This window comes from Anoplopoma fimbria, chromosome 8, assembly GCF_027596085.1.
Source record: "Anoplopoma fimbria isolate UVic2021 breed Golden Eagle Sablefish chromosome 8, Afim_UVic_2022, whole genome shotgun sequence".
In the NCBI taxonomy this organism is placed as follows: Eukaryota; Metazoa; Chordata; class Actinopteri; order Perciformes; family Anoplopomatidae; genus Anoplopoma; species Anoplopoma fimbria.
Genome location: NC_072456.1, coordinates 4,447,365 through 4,466,212, shown reverse-complemented (window position 1 = coordinate 4,466,212; position 18,848 = coordinate 4,447,365). Strand labels below are relative to the sequence as shown.

General features: G+C 41.1%; 1 protein-coding gene across 1 annotated transcript in view; it reads right to left on the bottom strand.

Moving 5' to 3' along the window:
• astn1 (astrotactin 1) overlaps positions 1-18,848 on the bottom strand; it is a 407,842-nt gene that overhangs the window by 258,557 nt on the left and 130,437 nt on the right. The window contains exons 9-11 of the mRNA XM_054603250.1: positions 11,930-12,014; positions 7,160-7,234; positions 2,369-2,506 (exon numbers count right to left, since the gene is read on the bottom strand). Coding sequence (XP_054459225.1) covers positions 2,369-2,506; positions 7,160-7,234; positions 11,930-12,014 — 298 coding nt within the window. The remainder of the gene's footprint in view (positions 1-2,368; positions 2,507-7,159; positions 7,235-11,929; positions 12,015-18,848) is intronic.

The following is an 18,848-nucleotide window of genomic DNA, read 5'->3' as shown; positions in this document are numbered from 1 at the left end:
GTCACTAGGTCTATATAAACTCATTAATATCGCCTCAGCCAGCAGAGAAGTTTAAGAACAATCCAAGCCTACAGTTAGACATCATATGGACAGCTTTTGTTCTAGCTTGTTTGTAACAATTCGCTGTTAGCAGAGCTAGCGTGATGTGCTTGTGAAAGGCGGATTGAAAATGTGGCTTTTTATATCATGTACATGCTTGTTGTATGCTTAATGTATTGATAAAGTATCGGATTCTCTTGGTCTTGAACAAATTAGCACCAGTTCCTATTTCATATTAGATTTTGGTACCCATCCCTCGTTTTGACCCCTTAAGTTTTCCATTCCTCACCGTCACCATCTTGGTTTCTTTTAGAGGCAGTGGTGATCATAATTGGACCAGAGGGTGGAGCAAGAGAGGTTGGCACATTGCTACGCCTTAATCCTGATTGACTGGTCATTGTGGGAAAGACCTGTCAATTGCAAGGTAGCCCCGCCCTAAAGCGTACCATGCTTTATTGTCTATTTTACTCTAAATGGGACTGTAATTAATGAAATAAAAATCATGCTGTATTGAAGACTTGAAACTAGAGATTGAACCCATAAACTCATGTTTACAATGTTTACTGAGGTAATATATCAAGCGAGAAGTAGGGTCATCTTCTCATAGACTCCATAATATCTGGCTTATTATTGCAAGGAGGATGTGCCCCCTGCTGGCTGTTTAAAAAATAATGCAAATTAACCGCAAGTAAGACACAATGATTTACCAAACTTGACCATTTAGAAATAGGGAGTCAATGAAAGTGCAATTTAAGAATGCTACTGACAATTAAACTAGACACATTCATGTGTTCAACTGTTTTTACCACTTTTTTTTACTACAATTAGTTTCTATTTCTTCCAGCTGTGAGCAGTTCATCCATTCCCTTTTGTGAAATGCACTGTTGGATAATAATGTCATCAATAACTTTCATATTTTTAACAGTGGAGATTTGATACTTTTAACAAGCTTAAGTAGCATGATAAAAATGATGGGTATATTTTTGTAATTTCATCCAGAGGAAGTGGTTGGTCCCAGATCACATATTTAAAGATATTAAAAAGCTAAAAGTAAAGACATTGATTTGAAATATCCAGAGCCATCTGTATTAATAACCACTCAATGTTTATTTAAAGTTGAGGATCTCTCTATGCTTGCTTGCAATAGAAACTTCTGTGAAATTAATTTCCCTAATGTTAATGTTGACAACTGTACTTTATTGGAGAATGTGAAAATGAGATACAAAGCGATTTGACTACATCTACTACATCTTCCAATCATTTATAGTGCTATGAAGAATCCCCAAGTATTATGACAACAAGCTGCTGCCTTTCATGAAAAGCAACAGTCTTGAATTCAAAGGTTTGAGGAGTGTGTGTTAGCTGGATCAAATCATGACAGTCTTGTGCCACAGGCCCCTGATTTATTGTTTTTAACATTTCAAATGCAAACAAACTTTATCTACTGGCTTATCTAGTTTCATAGACATCCAATCATTTGTATTTTCCTTGCATTAACCAAATGATGGTAGAGAAAAGGTGGTGCGAGACAAAAAGTAAGGAAAACGGTGCATTTCATCCTGCTGTAATAACCAGCTTTTTATGAAGAAGTCTTGTTCTTGACCAAAGTTCTGGAGCGAGCAACACCCCCAACAGCCCCCAACCAAAAGCATTAAGCCTTTGCTAGCAAAAAGGCTAAATTATTCCTTTGTGTCTCCACTTTGAGCTCAGTCCAGTTTAATACTGCAGCATTGTTTTGGCTCACATAAGGCTCTTGCTGCAACCCATACCCTAAAAAAGCAGATTTTCTTTGTAGGAGTTATGAACCATTTAACAATCGAAATGCTCTCCATTGCTGGGTAATTCATTCTTCTTCTTTAGTTTTTTTCTTCACTCTGGCTTTTCTGCGTCTTCGTAATTGATTTTGTGTTAGATGTTAGAGTTTTATTACCCGCTGAATCATGACCACTAAGACCTCAGCATCAACGTCACAGGGCAGCTTAAGACTCACTGCACCAATGGCTAATAATAAAAAAACAAATGCTGATTAAGTGAGAGTACAAGGTGGTGAGACGGTCTGAGACTAAAGTGCTACGTTCTGTGGGATGACGGATGAAAAAACAGATGGTCATGAGAAAAAAAGTTGCGAGGCTTCGTCAGGAACAACTCAATACCAAGTGGACAGAGCTAATATTTCAGCGCGGCTATGCAAAGCTTTAGTACTCCTCAGTTTGGTGCAGCGCTCAGCAGGATCCTACTTTTCTCTAGTAGGAGCTTTCTATCGCCGTGTCTCAAAAACGCCACCACGAGAAAGCAACAGTGGAATCGATATCAGTAAGCCTTATCTCACCGTACGTCCACGGCGTCCTCCATGACTGTCATGTCCGTCTTGCACTTGGCCGAGGGGTTGATGGCGAGCTCGGCAGGCGGGATGACAAAGCTCTTGCTCAACGGCAGCCACATCCCTTCTCCTAAGGTGTATGTGAATCTGCAGAGGACGAGAAGGGCGGATTGGAGGAGCTTGGTTACAGGTTACAGGCAGAAGAATAGCATAGAAACAGGAAATGGGTAAACAGACAAAAATGGAGTCATGACACACAAAAGCACATAAACAGGTTTCAATAAAACCTTTTAAAACAGGATCAGAAAGCTTCAACAAACAGGGTGTGCTGAGTTTTAATAAGTTAGTAAGCCTTGAAGCCATTTACTTAAAGGGCCAGTGTGTAAGATTTGGCAACATCTAGCGGTGAGGTTGCAGATTGCAACCAACTGAAACTTCTTCCGTGTGCCAAACCTGCAGGAGAACTACTGTTGCCCAGGCAAAAAAACACAAGAAAGTGAATGGCTCTATCTAGTGTTGGTGTTGGTGTTGGTCCGTTCTGGGCAACTGTAGCAACATAGAGGCCGGTGAAGTAGCGAAAACATTCTTATTTTCAGGTGATTACACATTAAACATTCTTAATTAATATCACGTTCCATTTCTGCCAATAGATCCCCCTTAATGTTTCACACTTTACCTTTAAGTTAGTTATAAGGTCCATGCCTAATTTTGTTTTATTGATCGCTGTGTCGTAAAAATACCCTTAATTGACTGTGGTTTTTATTGATTTAAGAGTCCAGACTTTAAGTGGACTAAATGTTGGTTAAAATATGGAGCAGCTCTGTAAAACTGAAATGCTCAAAACAAACATGTCCACAATGACAATGCTAACACACTGATGTTAAGCAGTTAAAATATTCATTCAGATTCATGTTTGAAATCTTGGTTTAGTATGTTTGTATTATCATTTTCGAATTAGCACTTAACTCAAAGGACAGTTGAGGGTGATGGGAATGTCATTAGTTTGGGCTAAATGTTGGCGTAATTGTAATTTTCACCTGATGATGGCAAAGGGGTAAACTAGGGTCTAAATCTAATTCCAAGGCAATCCATGCAGCAGTTGACGAGACACATGACTAGAACTTTAACCTGCTGGTGGCACTAGATGAAAAGCCAAAGTATCACTAAAGTGTTAAGGCTCATCATCTGGGCACCATGAATGTCATGACAAAATATGCCTTAGATAGGATGTATTTTTTGTAGGACGATGTGAAAGTTAGCGTCACACCGGTCCACTCAGGGAAAAGTCAATAGGATTATTGCAGAAACTTAAGTGTCCGTGCAAACACAAGTTTATGATAGTTACAAGTTTTTTTCAGCAAGATAATCTTCACAAATGAACACCACTTTTATGATTTTTGAATAGTAAATGCATTCATCTGAAGCAAAAAGCGAATGCTATTCTATGAACCGACTACACCACGGTCACATTCCCTATTCACCAATACTAAGTATTTTATGTTTATGTATGTATGTATATGTGTTTTATTTACATATATTTAAGGTTGTAGAGCAATACATTAAAATCCCTTAAGCTTGAGTTAACCACTGACCTTTCAGGCTTCTAACCAAAAACCCATTTAAAAAAAAAACATTGACGAGGGAACCGGAAGAGCAAAAATGCTGACTCATTTCTGGGTTTTTAAGTCTCATTCTTGGAGCACTTTGTACTTCCAATACCTGTTGAGACATTCAGCCCGGGCCAAAGTGGTGGAAGGACAGACCCACTTCTGGAGTTGTAAAAAAGAATATTTCTTTATGGGTTAAAAATAGCTGACAAATGAAAAGAATCCTGATCTTCATGTGTAAAACTGATGCATTTCCCCTTTTAACTAAACACTCCACCAAGGTCTAAGTTTCCTGTTGTGCCAAAACAATATCCATATCCACGTCATGATGTCTACTTTTCAAAGATGAATGTTTTTCTCTGCATCAGTGCTTCAGAATAATACCATCAAGTTGCCTAGAGGTTATTTATATTACCTTTGAGCAAAGTTATCCTTTTTTTTGCAGAGCTCTTCTTTGAGCACAAGGACACTGTGTGCTAATGGACGCAATGCATACCAAATGAGAAACCCTGAACAAAAAAAAACAAAATAGGCCAAAAGGACTTCACCCTGAGAGAAAACAGGCTATAAATCTGTAAACAACGGAGGTCTGGAACAAGAGCTTCAACACGATTCTTTATCTGCGAGTCGATGAGTATCATCAATCTTTAAACACTCGGCAGACGAAACGCAATACTCTACAACTTTAAGCTTAACACTGAACGCTGTTTAACATCAAACACATTATTAGCGCTGATGAATTATGCATGCGTACTTGTCGCACAAAGAGAAGGGACTTGTTGATTAAATGGTTAACAGCCTTTTTTTGGGTTTTTTTTATGCAGACTACACACATTCCCCCATTCACAATTGTTCAATTTGCATTTGGTAAATTGCTAACTTAGCATAAGCAAAGGGCAGCGTGCATGCATTACCAGCCGCTTTAGGAACACTCTGATTGCAACGTTGTGAAACACTTAATTACATCCTCCCCCCCACCAATTACTCCCTTTGCTTCAAAGTCAAGTTTCCCATGGATCAAAGTGCTGCTGTTTGGCCATACAACAACGGCTTCTAGAGCCTTTTTTAAAAGTCTATTAAAATGCTAATATTTCCACATTGTTTCTCTCCCAGGAAGCTGTTACCACCTCTCCCACAAGTCATTGCGCCATCTATTGAGGGACTCCCTGTGATGCAGTGTGACGTATGTTTCGGGTGACGGCGGGACAAATTAGCAGCCGCTTAACGAGCGCTCCTTGATAATGGACCACGAGGGACTAGTGTTCTGCTGTGTGACTTATTTGGTCCGCCGTGAGAGGAACTTTAGATGGAAAACAGTAAGAGTCCCTGTGAGAAAAAGACTTGTCAAGTGGAAAACATGGCTGCAGTCCTCAGAGTGTTCCCCCCCGCCCCGAGTGGTTGAAACTGTGCTGTGTGTGTGTGTGCGTGTGTGTGAGAGTGTGTTTGGATGCTGACTCTTAGCATTTATCTCCTCCAACGCTGGAGCTTTTTGCATCCTAGAGTTTTGCTTTGTTGCATTCCACTCTCTGTGTACCACTGTGATTCTAATTGCCTCATTTGCTCCTGTGTTTAACGGTAATATCCGCTTTGGTGAACGCGGCGATGACAGTCGCATGGGCGGCTCTACGAGCGCTCGCTGGTGTCCAAGTTCTCTCTTAGGTTGCTAGGTGAAGTTCAAAACCTGGTAGCTCAACGTTTTTTTAATTTAGGACGGATGGCAGTGCGGCAGCAGCCCGAGGACAGAGACGTTTTAAAGCGCACGGCTGGACGGAGTGGGAAGCAAAAGGGCCTCTTGCAGAGTAAAAATAAAACATCCCAGCATGGAGGGCGATGTATCAAAGCACTTTTCTGGAGATATCGGCGCCACGCCGGCCCTCCTCTGTCTGCTCCGGGTGTGAAGACGACTGCTAACGGCCGGTAGAGTGGTACACACAGACTCTGTGGGATTCCTTTTATTGTGAGCAGTAGCTTTATTGTTTCATTCTGCTGCACTGTCATAGTTGTAACGGAGATTGTTGCACATCTTCTGTTAGATCCGCTCGGTCTCCAGTAAAAGGAACAAATCATTTTTGTGGAAGAAAAGCAGCTGTTAACATTGTTAGGAACCTCTGTCACAGGCAAGTGCTCTCCTTTGTGTTTATTTGTGAAAAGCCTCCCAGTGAACAGGGCCATCCTACCAAGTATACATGCTCTATAAAAGGCACATTAACTGTCACGAACCACTGGGATAAAAGTTTCTGAGCATGTTAAAGTGGCAACAGTAACTTATCATAATGAAGTACATGTCGATGCACAATGTAATGGCTGCAGATTAATGACATCATAGTGTTTAGAATAGTTACCTATGAACCTTCACTATGCAGTTCTGTGCGCCACCGGCTCTAGAACTCCTTGGAAAATGAAGGCTCAATTTACAGCCAAAGGACGAGGAAAGCGCTGTAGTTGCTGACGTCAAAATGAAAAATATATTTTTAACCCTTTTAGACAACAACCCCGATCTCATTGTGCACCTTCTTAAAGTCACTACAAGGAGCTTTCATTTTGTTTGCTTTTAGACGCTCTGTAGGATCGTGGTGGTGTTTCTGAGCACCAGAGTCCCTTTAGGAAACCTCTGATTTTACTGCAGCGGGGTCTGACAGTGTTCTCTGCTGAGTCCTGGTTCTCCCATGCCTTCCTTTTACGGCCCAGCAATACGGCCTGTGTCTCCAGGAGTGTATAGTGTTGGCAATTAAATCAATTATTCCGGAAACAGGATAATAAGTCTTTGTTGATATTCAAAAACCTCTCACAAATAAAACTATTTGTATAGGGGCAAGTTACTGCCACCATACTGCTCAGGATGACTCCTCATTATTCATTTCTGCCTTCCAATTGAAGCCTCTTTTCCAATCAATTTCACAAACGTGTTGCTGTGGGATTAATCAGAACAAAACCATTATCCGACCCGAAAGGAAAATAAAGTGGCTCTGCTTGTCCTTTTTGAAAATCTAATATATCTCACTCCATTATATAACACCTTTCAAAACTGACAGCCTCTTTGCAGCTCACGCTCCTCCCCTTAATCACGAGGGAGAGAAAAAAAACAGGGAGCCGTACTGCAGCGGAATTACGAATAAGTTATTTGACTTTGCAATCTTTTTTTGGTGCGGCGCCATGGAAAAAAGGAAGCGGATAAAACAAAGTTCCACCTTACCTGAATATGCGATCAGAGGGCTGTTCTCCCATCACAAGATCAAAACCGCGCTGGAAGATGGTGTAAGGCCAGGGACTGACATGAGGAGAGAAGAAAGAGAAGAAACAGATCAGAGGAAGAGACAAAAGAGGAGAGGGAATAAAACAGTGTGTTGAAATCAAAGAGGGAGAGGGCGTTAAATGTTTCAGTGCACCCGTCCTCCCCTAATCTGAACCCCCCTAATATCAGAAGCCGTGTTTCAGTGTCTCACTTCAAGTCCTTTCCCACCCTCCCGTTACCTGTCCCCAACCCCAAATCAAAAGCAGCATTAGGACTGTGTAAACATGCTGATTGAGAAATGTGTTCAGCAGCAGCTGACACACAATGTGACTTTGGCTCGGATCCTTTTACCAGGGGAGTGGGATGAGAGGGGACGGGAGCAAGAGACACAGAGGGTGATGGAGAGAGCAGACGGTGGAGAAAACAGACAAAGAGAGGGAGAGAGAGTGGGACATGGCAGGGGGACGAGACTGATGCCAAGAGGCAGGGGTGAGAGGGGGAGAATGATGGAGATTAATGGGGAGCGGCAGCTCGGGGACTAAACAGTGTCGCGAAGTGAGAGCGCAAGGAGCCGAAGTGACAGGGGCCCGATGTCATTCCCAGCAAACTCCTGCACTGCTGTAAGCAACAAAAAAAAAAAAAAAAAAAAGAACATCAGAGGAGTAGAGGGGGGATGGAGATGCTTTCCTCGCCACGGGCTGTGGTCATTAAACATTGAAGTCACCCCGGGGTGCACCCCCACCCCCACTCTGTCACACTGTGACACAGGGAGAGCACCAGGGGAAACGAGATACACAGAGGTGCACCGTTGGGGGGGGCTGACAGGAAATTCAGATGTCTCACCAAAATAAAAAGTGGAGCAAATAAAATGCAAGCAGAGTGCTGGCATGAGGAGAAATGGCATGCTCCGTGCTGGTGGTGTAATGGACGAGAATCTGGTTCTGATTGTAATCCACTAATCTTCCACAGCGTGACTAAAAACACATTCTGCTGTCAGTTTACCTGATAATGTGATATGTGATATGTGTTTGAATAAATCTAATTACGGGTAAATTTGCAACCCGTCATCTTAATTACGATATGGTATAAATTGGTGACAGTTTCAATGACATGAAACAGATCTATGACATCTGGAATGTGCCATTGGAAGAAATACAACGTGATGTTGCAGCTAATAACTTTAACTAGTTAGTAAGATCATTGAGAAAGTGTAATTCAAAATAGATTCAGTTTGCGTGTAAGCTATTCATTAATTGTTTCAGTTTAATTTGAAACCACAAAAAATAATGCTGAGACTTTTTATTTAGCTTTGTGGTATTGCATTTAATTCTGTCTGTCATTTGTTGAATGTGTTTCCAACATGTAATCAGTTTAAAAGTGCAAAATTCCAAATTCAAAAACATTTTAAAAGGGATAGATGCCATGGTGACAGTATGACACAATCTCTGACAGTTCAGATTAATATATTTTTTTCACAGTATGACCTGCATAGGATTGACAGATATATCTACTAGCTTTATTATGTTTTCTGAATGTGTTCATGTTGTTTTTTTTATTGGTCTGTTTTTTGTTCTCTCTTCAGGCATAAGCTGATTATGAGACAATGGACCCCTGAGCTAAGACATGCAAAAGGCCCCTCCATCTTTACTACACAAGAGCAAAGCACAACCTTTGTGACCGCGGGGCGGCTGTGGCGTAGTGGAGAGCAAGGTAGTTCTCCAATCAGAGGGTCGGTGGTTCGATACCCGGCTTCGGCAGTCGATGTGTCCTTGGGCAAGACACTTAACCCCAAGTTGCTCCTGAAGGCTTGCCATCGGTGTGGACTGGATGTTGCATGAATGTTAGTTAGAGTCTGATGGTGGCACCTTGCATGGTAGCCTGTCATCAGTGTGTGAATGGGTGAATGATATGTAATATACTACTGACTGTAAGTCGCTTTGGATAAAAGCGTCTGCTAAATGACTGTAATGTAATGTAATGTAATCATTTGCCTCCTTTTTGTTGCTTTGTGTTTTTTTTGTATCTCTTTGTGGTCGTTTTGTTTCTGTTTGTAGTTGCTTCGTGTCTCTTTTTAGTCGTTTTGTGTCTTTTTGTGTGCATGTCTCTTTGTTGATTTTTTGTGTCTCTTTTTGGTCAATTTGTGTCTTTTTGTGGTTGCTTTGCATCTCATTGCTTCATTTTAAATACCTTCATAGTTGGTACGTGTATTTTTGAGTGACATTTGACACTTGCCTTATCATATAAAATAATATTGCTGACCAATAACTAATGAGAACAATACTATATCAATAACTAAGTCATAACATTTTAAAAGTAATGGATGCCATGGTAACAATAATATGACATACTCTCTCCATCTCAGTTGATAAATGAGTGTCTTTTCACAGTATAGCCTAACTCTGGTCAAAACAGGAAGTACAAGGTTGACTAATTTCAACTAATTAAAAAAAGGAATTCAATTATAATCTTCATACGTGGGGTCACAGAGGGAACTGTCCTATAGCTCGAGACTGTTTTCTTTGACGTGAGCAGTACTTTCCTGAACCGTACCCCCCCCTACACACATATACCCTGAGTGGTCACCCAGCGGTTGGCACTATGTCTGTGGTGTTAGCCAAATGTCAAGGACTTTTTAACAAGCAGATGTGAACCCAATTAAGCGTTTATATGGCTTCCTGGGACGGGGTCTGAAACAGCATTTTTCAATGCCAAGCAACATCAAGTCATCACTTGGAATCATTATTGTAATATAGAAAAAGTGACCTTGCACCCAAAGACATGAGCAGACCAAAAAGTGTGATAAAGCACCCACAACTTTACTGACTCACCATCAACCTAAAGGAGATTTATTGCTGTCTTTTTAGGTTGATGACTTCAGTGTTTTTTGGTTTAGAGGCACTCCAATTTTAGACGGAAAGATGGAATTACTCTTCATGGCGAGTCCAGTTCCTCTCAGTTTATGACAATCAAGCTGTGGCTCTGACAGAGTTTTGTCAAATCAGCGAGAAACTACCGCTGATGATGTCACAGTAATGCCAGATCTTTTGTTTAGCTTGGAGACATTCAATTCATAACAAATCTGCGTTACAAAGTGGGATTGTGAATTTGACGGGAAATTAAATGCAATGCTGTCGGTTGCATTGTTGAAATTATAGGATCTCAGATTTTTGGAGACTGACCCATGCAAATAGTTAAAATATCTCAGCCTCTGCAGCTTCAGTTTTGACCTTTCCCTTTAATAAAAATAAATAAAGTCAAATTCTGTCATAATTCCCTTTCTTTTGTCTCTTTTACATTGCTCAGGAAACCTATTCAAACAACTGAATTTAAGTTTTCTACCCAAAATGTATATTTGAACACTTTATGTTAACGTTAGAATTGACCTCGACCAATACTTCTTTTCACTGAATAAGGCCTGAGCGCATCTCTTGGTTATGTTAGCTGTTAGCTCCTTGCAGGACTGTGATGCTTAGAAAATCCCACAGCTAAGAGCTAACGTTAACTAGCCCTCCTGCAGCTGATTTTAACAAGGACTTGTTGCAAACAATGTAGCAATATCAGGGGGAAATAGCGTGTCACCCCTGTCCCAAACACATTTTCTATCATCACCTTGACAACAGGATCGTTAGTCTCGATCCCTAATAGTATCTATGGTACTGTATAAAAATGAGTACAGTCACAGTTTTCAGAATTTTGGCATGGACTTTGTACCGAAGTATTGGTTCTTGTAACATCCCAACACTGTAGTACGGTCAGCCAGGCAGGGAGGTTAGGTAAGCAGGTTTGTTAATTGATTTAAAGCACCTTTTTACTCAATTCAAATTAAGTCAAATGTTATTAAACTTTGAAATTAAAAGAATCAGAGGGGCCTGAGCGTAGAATAGGGACTGAGGAGACCATGTTGCCAGTCAATGAAATGGTTCGAAAAACAAATGAAAGAATCTTAAAACAATTTGAATGTATTTGACTGGTACACACTAAGGGAGACCCAGTACAAAGGAGATTTGGTCTCTCCTTGGTACCAGTAAAATGCCTCGCTGCTGCATTTAGAACTACTTTCAGTCGTAAATGACATGAGGTAGTTAGAAGAGTCGAGACATGAAGTATTAAAGGCAAGATGGTCTCCAGATCCCCAAAAGAAGCAAAAAAAATTAATTTCCGCTATTGACCTGTTGTGGATAAAAAGAAAGAAAAAACTAATGAAATATTTTATTTGTTTTTCAAATTTAAGTCAGAGACAAAAAAAGACACCCATATTTCTCATATATGTGTGGCATATATTTGAAGATACAGGCCAAAGAATATTGGCTTTTCAGGACCAATCATGAGGATCTCTGTCTTGCAGACAGAAGAATGACGACCATCCATCATTTGACATTCAAAGAGGTTGTATTTATTACCATGAGGTAAACATGTTTCACTACATTTCTTTTTGTCAGTGTGGTTTGTGATATAAGAGACATTTTTGTAATGCTATTTTATTAATTCTTCGGGAATGTATACTCCTGTCTGACCTTTTTTAATTTATTTTATGATTAAGCAAATGATTATGTCCCATTCAGAGTATTAATTGGCGTCATCACCGTTTGTTTGGCTGCATCTGTCCAATCCAATGAATGGCCTTTTTTGATGTCTAGGGAGGATCCCCTGGTCGTAAATGACTCTCCCAACATTTCCTCTACCTGATAATGAACAATCATAAACCGTCATGAGGTGATTATCATAACTTACCCCTGATTGGGCCCCCACTCGCTGCGGATGCAGAGGTGCTTGTGGACCGGGTCCTTCATGTAGCCGTCGAGGCAAAGGCATTCTCCTGCGAACAGAAAGGCAGTGATTCAATCATGTGTTCATTATAGTCAAGCCTTTTTTTTTTTTAATTCAATGGAGAATTCCCTTTGCTCCTCTCCTTTAATTCTACTCCATAAGAGCCATCCAAAAGATTATCTTCTTCAAGCAGTTTGGAAACACTTAATCATCTCTTATCGTTAAAGAAGTAGTCGTCAGGTTTTTTTCGGCTATTTGAGCCATATTTCTGTTAAAGCAATATTTTTGCAGCAAAAAGCCGACAAAGTTTTCCACCAGGAGCGTTTTGAAAGGAGCTGCTGCTGTCAGTTAACGGCCAATGGCAACTCATGAAAGCCAGTGAAGCTCCCTACTGTGCATCATGCCAATGGATGGTATCCTGACAGGTTTGATAACAAACACAATGTGTGAAAACACTGGCTCACTGTCACACTGTTGTGACATGGAAACCTCAATGTATGAGGTTTTTTTTTTATCTATTATATGTTGTGCTGGGTGGTCCTAATGCTGTATGGCAGGTTTTCTGAACATAAACCATCAAAAGCCTGACAATAACTTGAGCCTATTTAGTAATGTCTTGAACCTTAAACCAAAAAGCTCCTAAACCAATAAATGCTTGCAATTTGGTTCAATCCACAGTACGGGGTTCATATGCATCAATACACTTTCAATACCTTAAACAAAATTAACTGAATGAAAAGTCCTTATTTAGTCCAACTTTGTTTTATAATTCACTTGGCCTAGGTCAGCTAGCAAGCCAGCTATTATGTTGGGCTGTTGGGGCCGATTAGCACTGGCATGTTCAACTAGCTAACAGTTTCTAGCTACAGCTGGTTAGCTCGCCAGTTGCGGCGGCTTTGAGAGAAGCCACATTGTCAAACCTCTATTTAAATTTTTAGTTCTTCAGAATTTATTTTTTCTTTAGATCGCTTTCTTAAATGTATCAATTGCTGTGTTGCACAAACAGATCTTTATCTCCGCAAAACTAAATCAAGGAAGGAAAATGCCTGACTGATAAGAATGTTGTCACGAAGATTGGACCAACTTTCCCCCAAGCGCCTTAGTATTGTCCCGAAGCAAACGTGATGAATTATATTGTGTAGTTGCCTTTTCCAACTTGAGGCCACATTTAGAGACAGTGTGAATGCAATCAAAGGGGGAAAAAAGACACACAGCCCTGGAAAATGACCCCTTAGATTAAAAAGAAGTCTTAGAACATGAATGCACATTTGCAGTTATCTTGAGTTGTGTGACTCCACCGATGTACTGACCCGGGAGCAGAAAGAAGAGTGTGGGCTTTCCTGGCAAGTTTTGGTAATCAGTCTGTCTGAGCTGTCGTGCACAGAAGCTGCTGCTCGTTTTCTTATTGCTTGTGGCCAACTAGCATATCCTGAAAAAAAAAATCTGTTTTCTTGTTATCTTGGGAGTGAGAAAGAACACTGATGCTCTGACTTTGGAAGGAGCGACAGTTGATTTACCTGTAACAGTAAATCACAAAAAAACCTGAATGATTCTCACTTCACACCTCAAACCACTTGTTTGACTTCTTTGGGTACCTCGGTAACTTTCTTTATTCTTTTACTTCGTTTAGCCTAATTGCACAACGGAGAAGACTGCCAGACAGCCAAAGAGTAAATACTGAAATTAACTTTGAATCCTTACTCCCAATGTCTACTTTTAATAGGTTCAGTTTTTCACAGTTATCTGACTGGTCCCATTGAATGAAAGACATCCCCTACCTAAAAGGGAAGGGATTAGATCAGTGATTAGTCTAATGAATAGACACTTGGCACTGGTCATTATTTACCAAAGCAAAGCTTGTCTGGGGACTGCGCTTTCCCCAAAAATCCACTTAGCGCTCAGGCCTGAAGCAACATTCTGGGGCAATTACTGATAGGATCACATGCAACACTGCTCAACAGTAACTGCTTACAAATGGAGGCACTGATCTAAATGGGTTTGGTAAACCCCTGGTTCAGGACCCCAAGTAGGATCGCTTGATATGAAGACAGGGTGAATATTTCAAAGATTGATCTACTTATTGCTCATTGATATGGAAAAGAAAAATGTAGAAACTTGGAGCCACATGGTCCAACACCTCAATGTGTCTGGAACAACGGATTGGGGGAGGGATGTTGATTGGGTGCATGCTCTATATTGGCGTCCTCCTGTTGAGTGAAGCCTTTTAGCAAAGAAAGGTGAAGCATCAGCTTTTTGTTCCGCTGTCTGCACCCGGGGGAAACGCCGGCCTTGACTGTGCTCAGTATGAGTGATGGGGCCTCGCCTTTGCTTTAGAGGGTTACTCAGGGTGTAACGTGTACAACATGCTTCGCTCATGCTCAATCGGAGGCCAGTGAAGGGCACTGGCCCTGGGCTTACACACCGCTGTTAACGGATAAAGGTCAGCTGTCAGTACCTGCCAGGCTAAAGGAAATCATACTCGCTGATTGCCCCTCTCGTGGTGCTTGAATGGGAAAAAAAAATAATTGACTAAGGCAGTTTGTGGTTTTTCAAGGCCGTTTATATTTGATAGCACACTATACTCAAATGGAGTTTGTGTGCTCCTTGAGTTCAGTTTATGTCGGCTGACTGGGTCAAGTGAAACTAAGAAAAAAAAAGATCATCCTACTCAATACAAAGACAAAAGGAGAGATGAACAATAAGTGCCTGGCTGCTCAAGGTCTATATGCCCCACTGTAGAAGCTTTACAAATATCCAAATATTTTCACTGAACACAAAGCAATTTGAGTGCTTCAATTAGTTGAGGTGCTTAGTCAGTGAAGGGGGATGACGAAGGGGGAAAAAAAGGTACGTTGTCAAATTCATTTAGTTTTTCAGTTTGGCCAGCAGCTGCAACAACATCTTGTAGTGGTATGTCAAAGTCAAATAGGTACAAGGCTACCTTCCAGATTGTATCAAAGTGCACTGTGTAATGTCCAGCCACGTGACTCAAAGAAACTGGTCAGCATTTTTAGTTCTACAACTGCAGGTCCATTCAATTTAAAAGCAAACTATTAGCAAACAGCAGGGCAAGAAAAACACAAAATTAGACCAAAAGCAGGTCAAAATGACACGGTGATCTTCTGAAGTGGGGCGTGGCCTATAGTCCTATAATCTCGTACTCACCCGCTGCCAATAGACCACACCCACTAGGGGCAGAGCGAGCAAAGGCTGGTTCAATTGGAACTGCTAACTGAAGGTCCGTCCAACAAACACTTTGCCCTCAATGTCATTGACTAATCCTCAGGGCAGCTCTACCTCTTGGTCCTCTCATGTAGGTCTCAGGGCAGACCAAAAGCTACAGTGGCTCACTATCGCCTCTCCAGGTACAAGTGGTATTACAAGACAGGCCGGGCGGGGGTTAGCTGTTTAGCATGCTCATTTCAGTTAATAACTGCAACACAATACTTAGAAGTCTATTTAACCTCTTCCCATTCTGATGAAAATGCTGGTTGATATCTTTGAAGATTTAAATAAAAATGATCGCAGAATGTTACACATTGCAACTTGAAAGTCTAGGCTTTAGTGGTGCTGTAACAACCTGCGGTCTCAACACTGGTCTCATTGGATCTGCATTAGAAGAAAATGGATGCTTATTACAACTTTGGTTTCTTTTGTCATAGTTTTGGTCTTAATGTCGATGCGTAATGAGAACATTGTGCTCACCCAAAATAACGGTAGGACAACGAAGCAACAAAGAGTGACGGGTAAAGAAACGTGGAAACAAAGATAATCAGGTTTTAAATCAAGCCAACAGTTTTGCCAGAGGATCATAACTAGTAATTATATATGACTCAGCCACAAACAAGTACCTTTGCATGCAGTGTTGGCTTTACTTTAAGGATGTATTAAATTAAGTTTAACTTACAAAACATCACCGGACAGAAACTGGCCATGAAATCAGACGACCTGTCTTGTTTCAGCATAGAGGCAGGCACAGTGATCAGTATCAGAACAGAAGTGGCCTGCTAAATAAGAATAAATTGTTTTGAAGGTTGAGGTCATTTAGAAACCATGCCATAGCAAAGCTTGTCCACCAGAGAGCTGTGTTTTTAATATTTTTGTTTAAGTGAACAGTACATTTTTAATTACCAAATTCCTGGGATCTTTCTAAAAACGTACTCTTCGGACCCCCAAAAATCGCTGATTAATGTAAATATCTAAATGTAAAAACAGTAAAGTCTGGCTAAATGTTAAAGTAACGTGGACCAAGGCCAGCAGTTTATGTGGTGCATGAAAGCGTGGTAGAATTAGCAAGCTAGCTAGCTAACTAGCTAGCCGCTAAATGAGTAAAATGTCACAGCAAAGGAAATAACTTTGTTTACGTAAAATAGTCATCAACACTGACCTAGATTTTGTACTGAAGGCTTCATATCAAGTAACTGTACGTCAGATTGCTCTCTTTCTCCGCTGCCCACAGTAGTATAAAGACATTGGCTATATAAACAGTGAATATTAAATAGTAGCATTATGCGGCTGGTCTATGGAGAGCAAGGTGTTCTCCAATCAGAGGGTTGGTGGTTCTACCCGGTTTTTCGGCAGTGGTGTCCTTGGGCAAACACTTAACCCCAAGTTGCTCCCCTGGGGGGCTTGCCATCGGTGTGGACTGGATGTTGCATGAATGTTAGTTAGAGTCTGATGGTGGCACCTTGCATGGTAGCCTGTCATCAGTGTGTGAATGTAATGATATGTAAATGATATGTAATATACTACTGAGTAAGTCACTTTGGATAAAAGCTCTGCTAAATGACTGTAATGTAATGTAATGTAAAAAGGTCTATACTGTCAATTTGGCCTAGTGTTTGGCTGCACTGCTTAAAAAAACCTTCTTTAACTTCCAACCAGGTAAGCTGTTCCATAAAGTTTATTTTCATTGGTGTTGGATTTTATTCTGTCTGTTAAGAACATAGTGGCTTATATTGGTAACTGTCGTTTTTTTGAGTAAGTTTAAAGTTTTAACATTTCTTAAGAGACCAGCTTCATTCTGCTACCCCCCCCCCCCAAGTGAATCCGGTGCCGCCGTTGAATGAAGTTGAGTTCAAAAGGCTCATACAGTTGCTTAGCTACCTCATTCAATCAAACGCTCTGCCCTTACGACCTCATGCAAAAATGTATGTAAATAGTTTTCCCTGAAACATCACCTGAATGATGTGCGGTGTGGGAGCTGAAACCCGCCCCCTCTCTTAACATCATTTCTACTTTGCTGCTTTGTTAAATGTGCAGCGAGAGAGCCGAATGGTTTGACACTGGGTAGGCAATTTCACAATTTGACTGACAGTTTAAATTGTGTCCAGAGACAAAAAAAAAAAAGCAGTGAGATGTTAGCATTTCATTTAGATTTGTTGCAAAGCCAGCTGAACAAAGCTCAACGCCTCGCCTTGCTTTTAATTGCCGTTTCATCGCGCTTTGAGGTCACGGCACTCAAGCTCAAACTTGTTCTACACTCGCGAGGTGTTACATCCCCTAATTGCTAAATATGTCTGTGCTGAGCCAGTTCCGGAGCCGCACACTTCATTTTCATCACGTCCCCACCCGGCTAGTTGTCACCTTATGACACACAGACACACACACACGGAACAGAAATGTTCTTAGTGCGACCAGACTCCGATAAAATGTACAGATTGCCCTTAAATAGCTGGAAACCCTTGATCTGTTGCGTGGGTAGGAACGAATGTGCTGGAGGAATGCTTTTTGCTTTATAAACTGTTGTGGAAAAATGACTGAGCCCATCAGGCAGTTATCTGCACACTGATCCATTACGTGTGTGTTATGATGTGGGAACATATGTCTCCGTGGGCACAACATGTCCTTTTGTGTTTTACAGTCCAAACACGCACTCCGGAGCGAAACCAGCCTGGGAAACATCACACCCCCCCCCCAAAAGCGCACGTTTAGGGCTCAGCAGGAACGGTTAGTGAGTCGAAACCAAGAGGCGGCCTCCGGTTCCAACGAGTGAAGCCAATGGGGAAGAGTCGTTAAACCTGCATTATCTCTACTGACCAGCAGGGGGCGACTACTCTGGTTGTATAGAAGTCTATGTGAAAATGACTCTACTTCTCTCTTGATTTATTCACTCAGTAAACATTGTAAACATGAGTTTATGGTCTCAATTTCTAGTTTCAAGTCTTCTTCAATACAGCAAGATGTTGATTTAGTACATAATGGTCAATTTAGAGTCAAACAGACCATAAAGCAGGGTATGCTTTAGGGCGGTGTTACTGGGATTGACAGGTCTATGTTGCTACCAAAATCTTATACGGGGTCTCTACGTCACTACTCCGTATTCTAAATATGGTAACTTTCGTTCATCGGTTGCAAAAAAACCAAGATGGTGACAGTTGTGATCCATGAAAAATCGACAAACTCTAGGCTTCATAACGGTAGTTCCCAAACCAATGGGTGACGTCACAATGACGACATCCACTTCTTATATACAGTCTAAGGTTAAATCATCCAGCATCTTGTTTAATGTCTTTCATAGACATTGTTGCAGCACATTTCCGCTTTCAGCAGTATCTCTTCCTGCAGAAATGAGGCTTTGATTTAAGCTATCTATAGCACCATTGCAACCCCCTGCAGCCCACACTCACTCTCACAATGAGACGCACACACACAGATAAACATATAAGTGCACTTATGCAGAACAGTTCCGTTACGAATGCATCATGTGAAAAATACAACACAATTACGGAAGCCTCGCCTTGCCAGTCCGGCTCGGCCCATACATATTTTTTTCTTTAAATAGCAGTGGCAAACTTTGGATTTAGGTGCGTGGGGGATTCTCAGAAATGATTCCAAGAAAGGCAGGCGTGAGACACACCGGGCTGGCTTTTAGATTCATTTA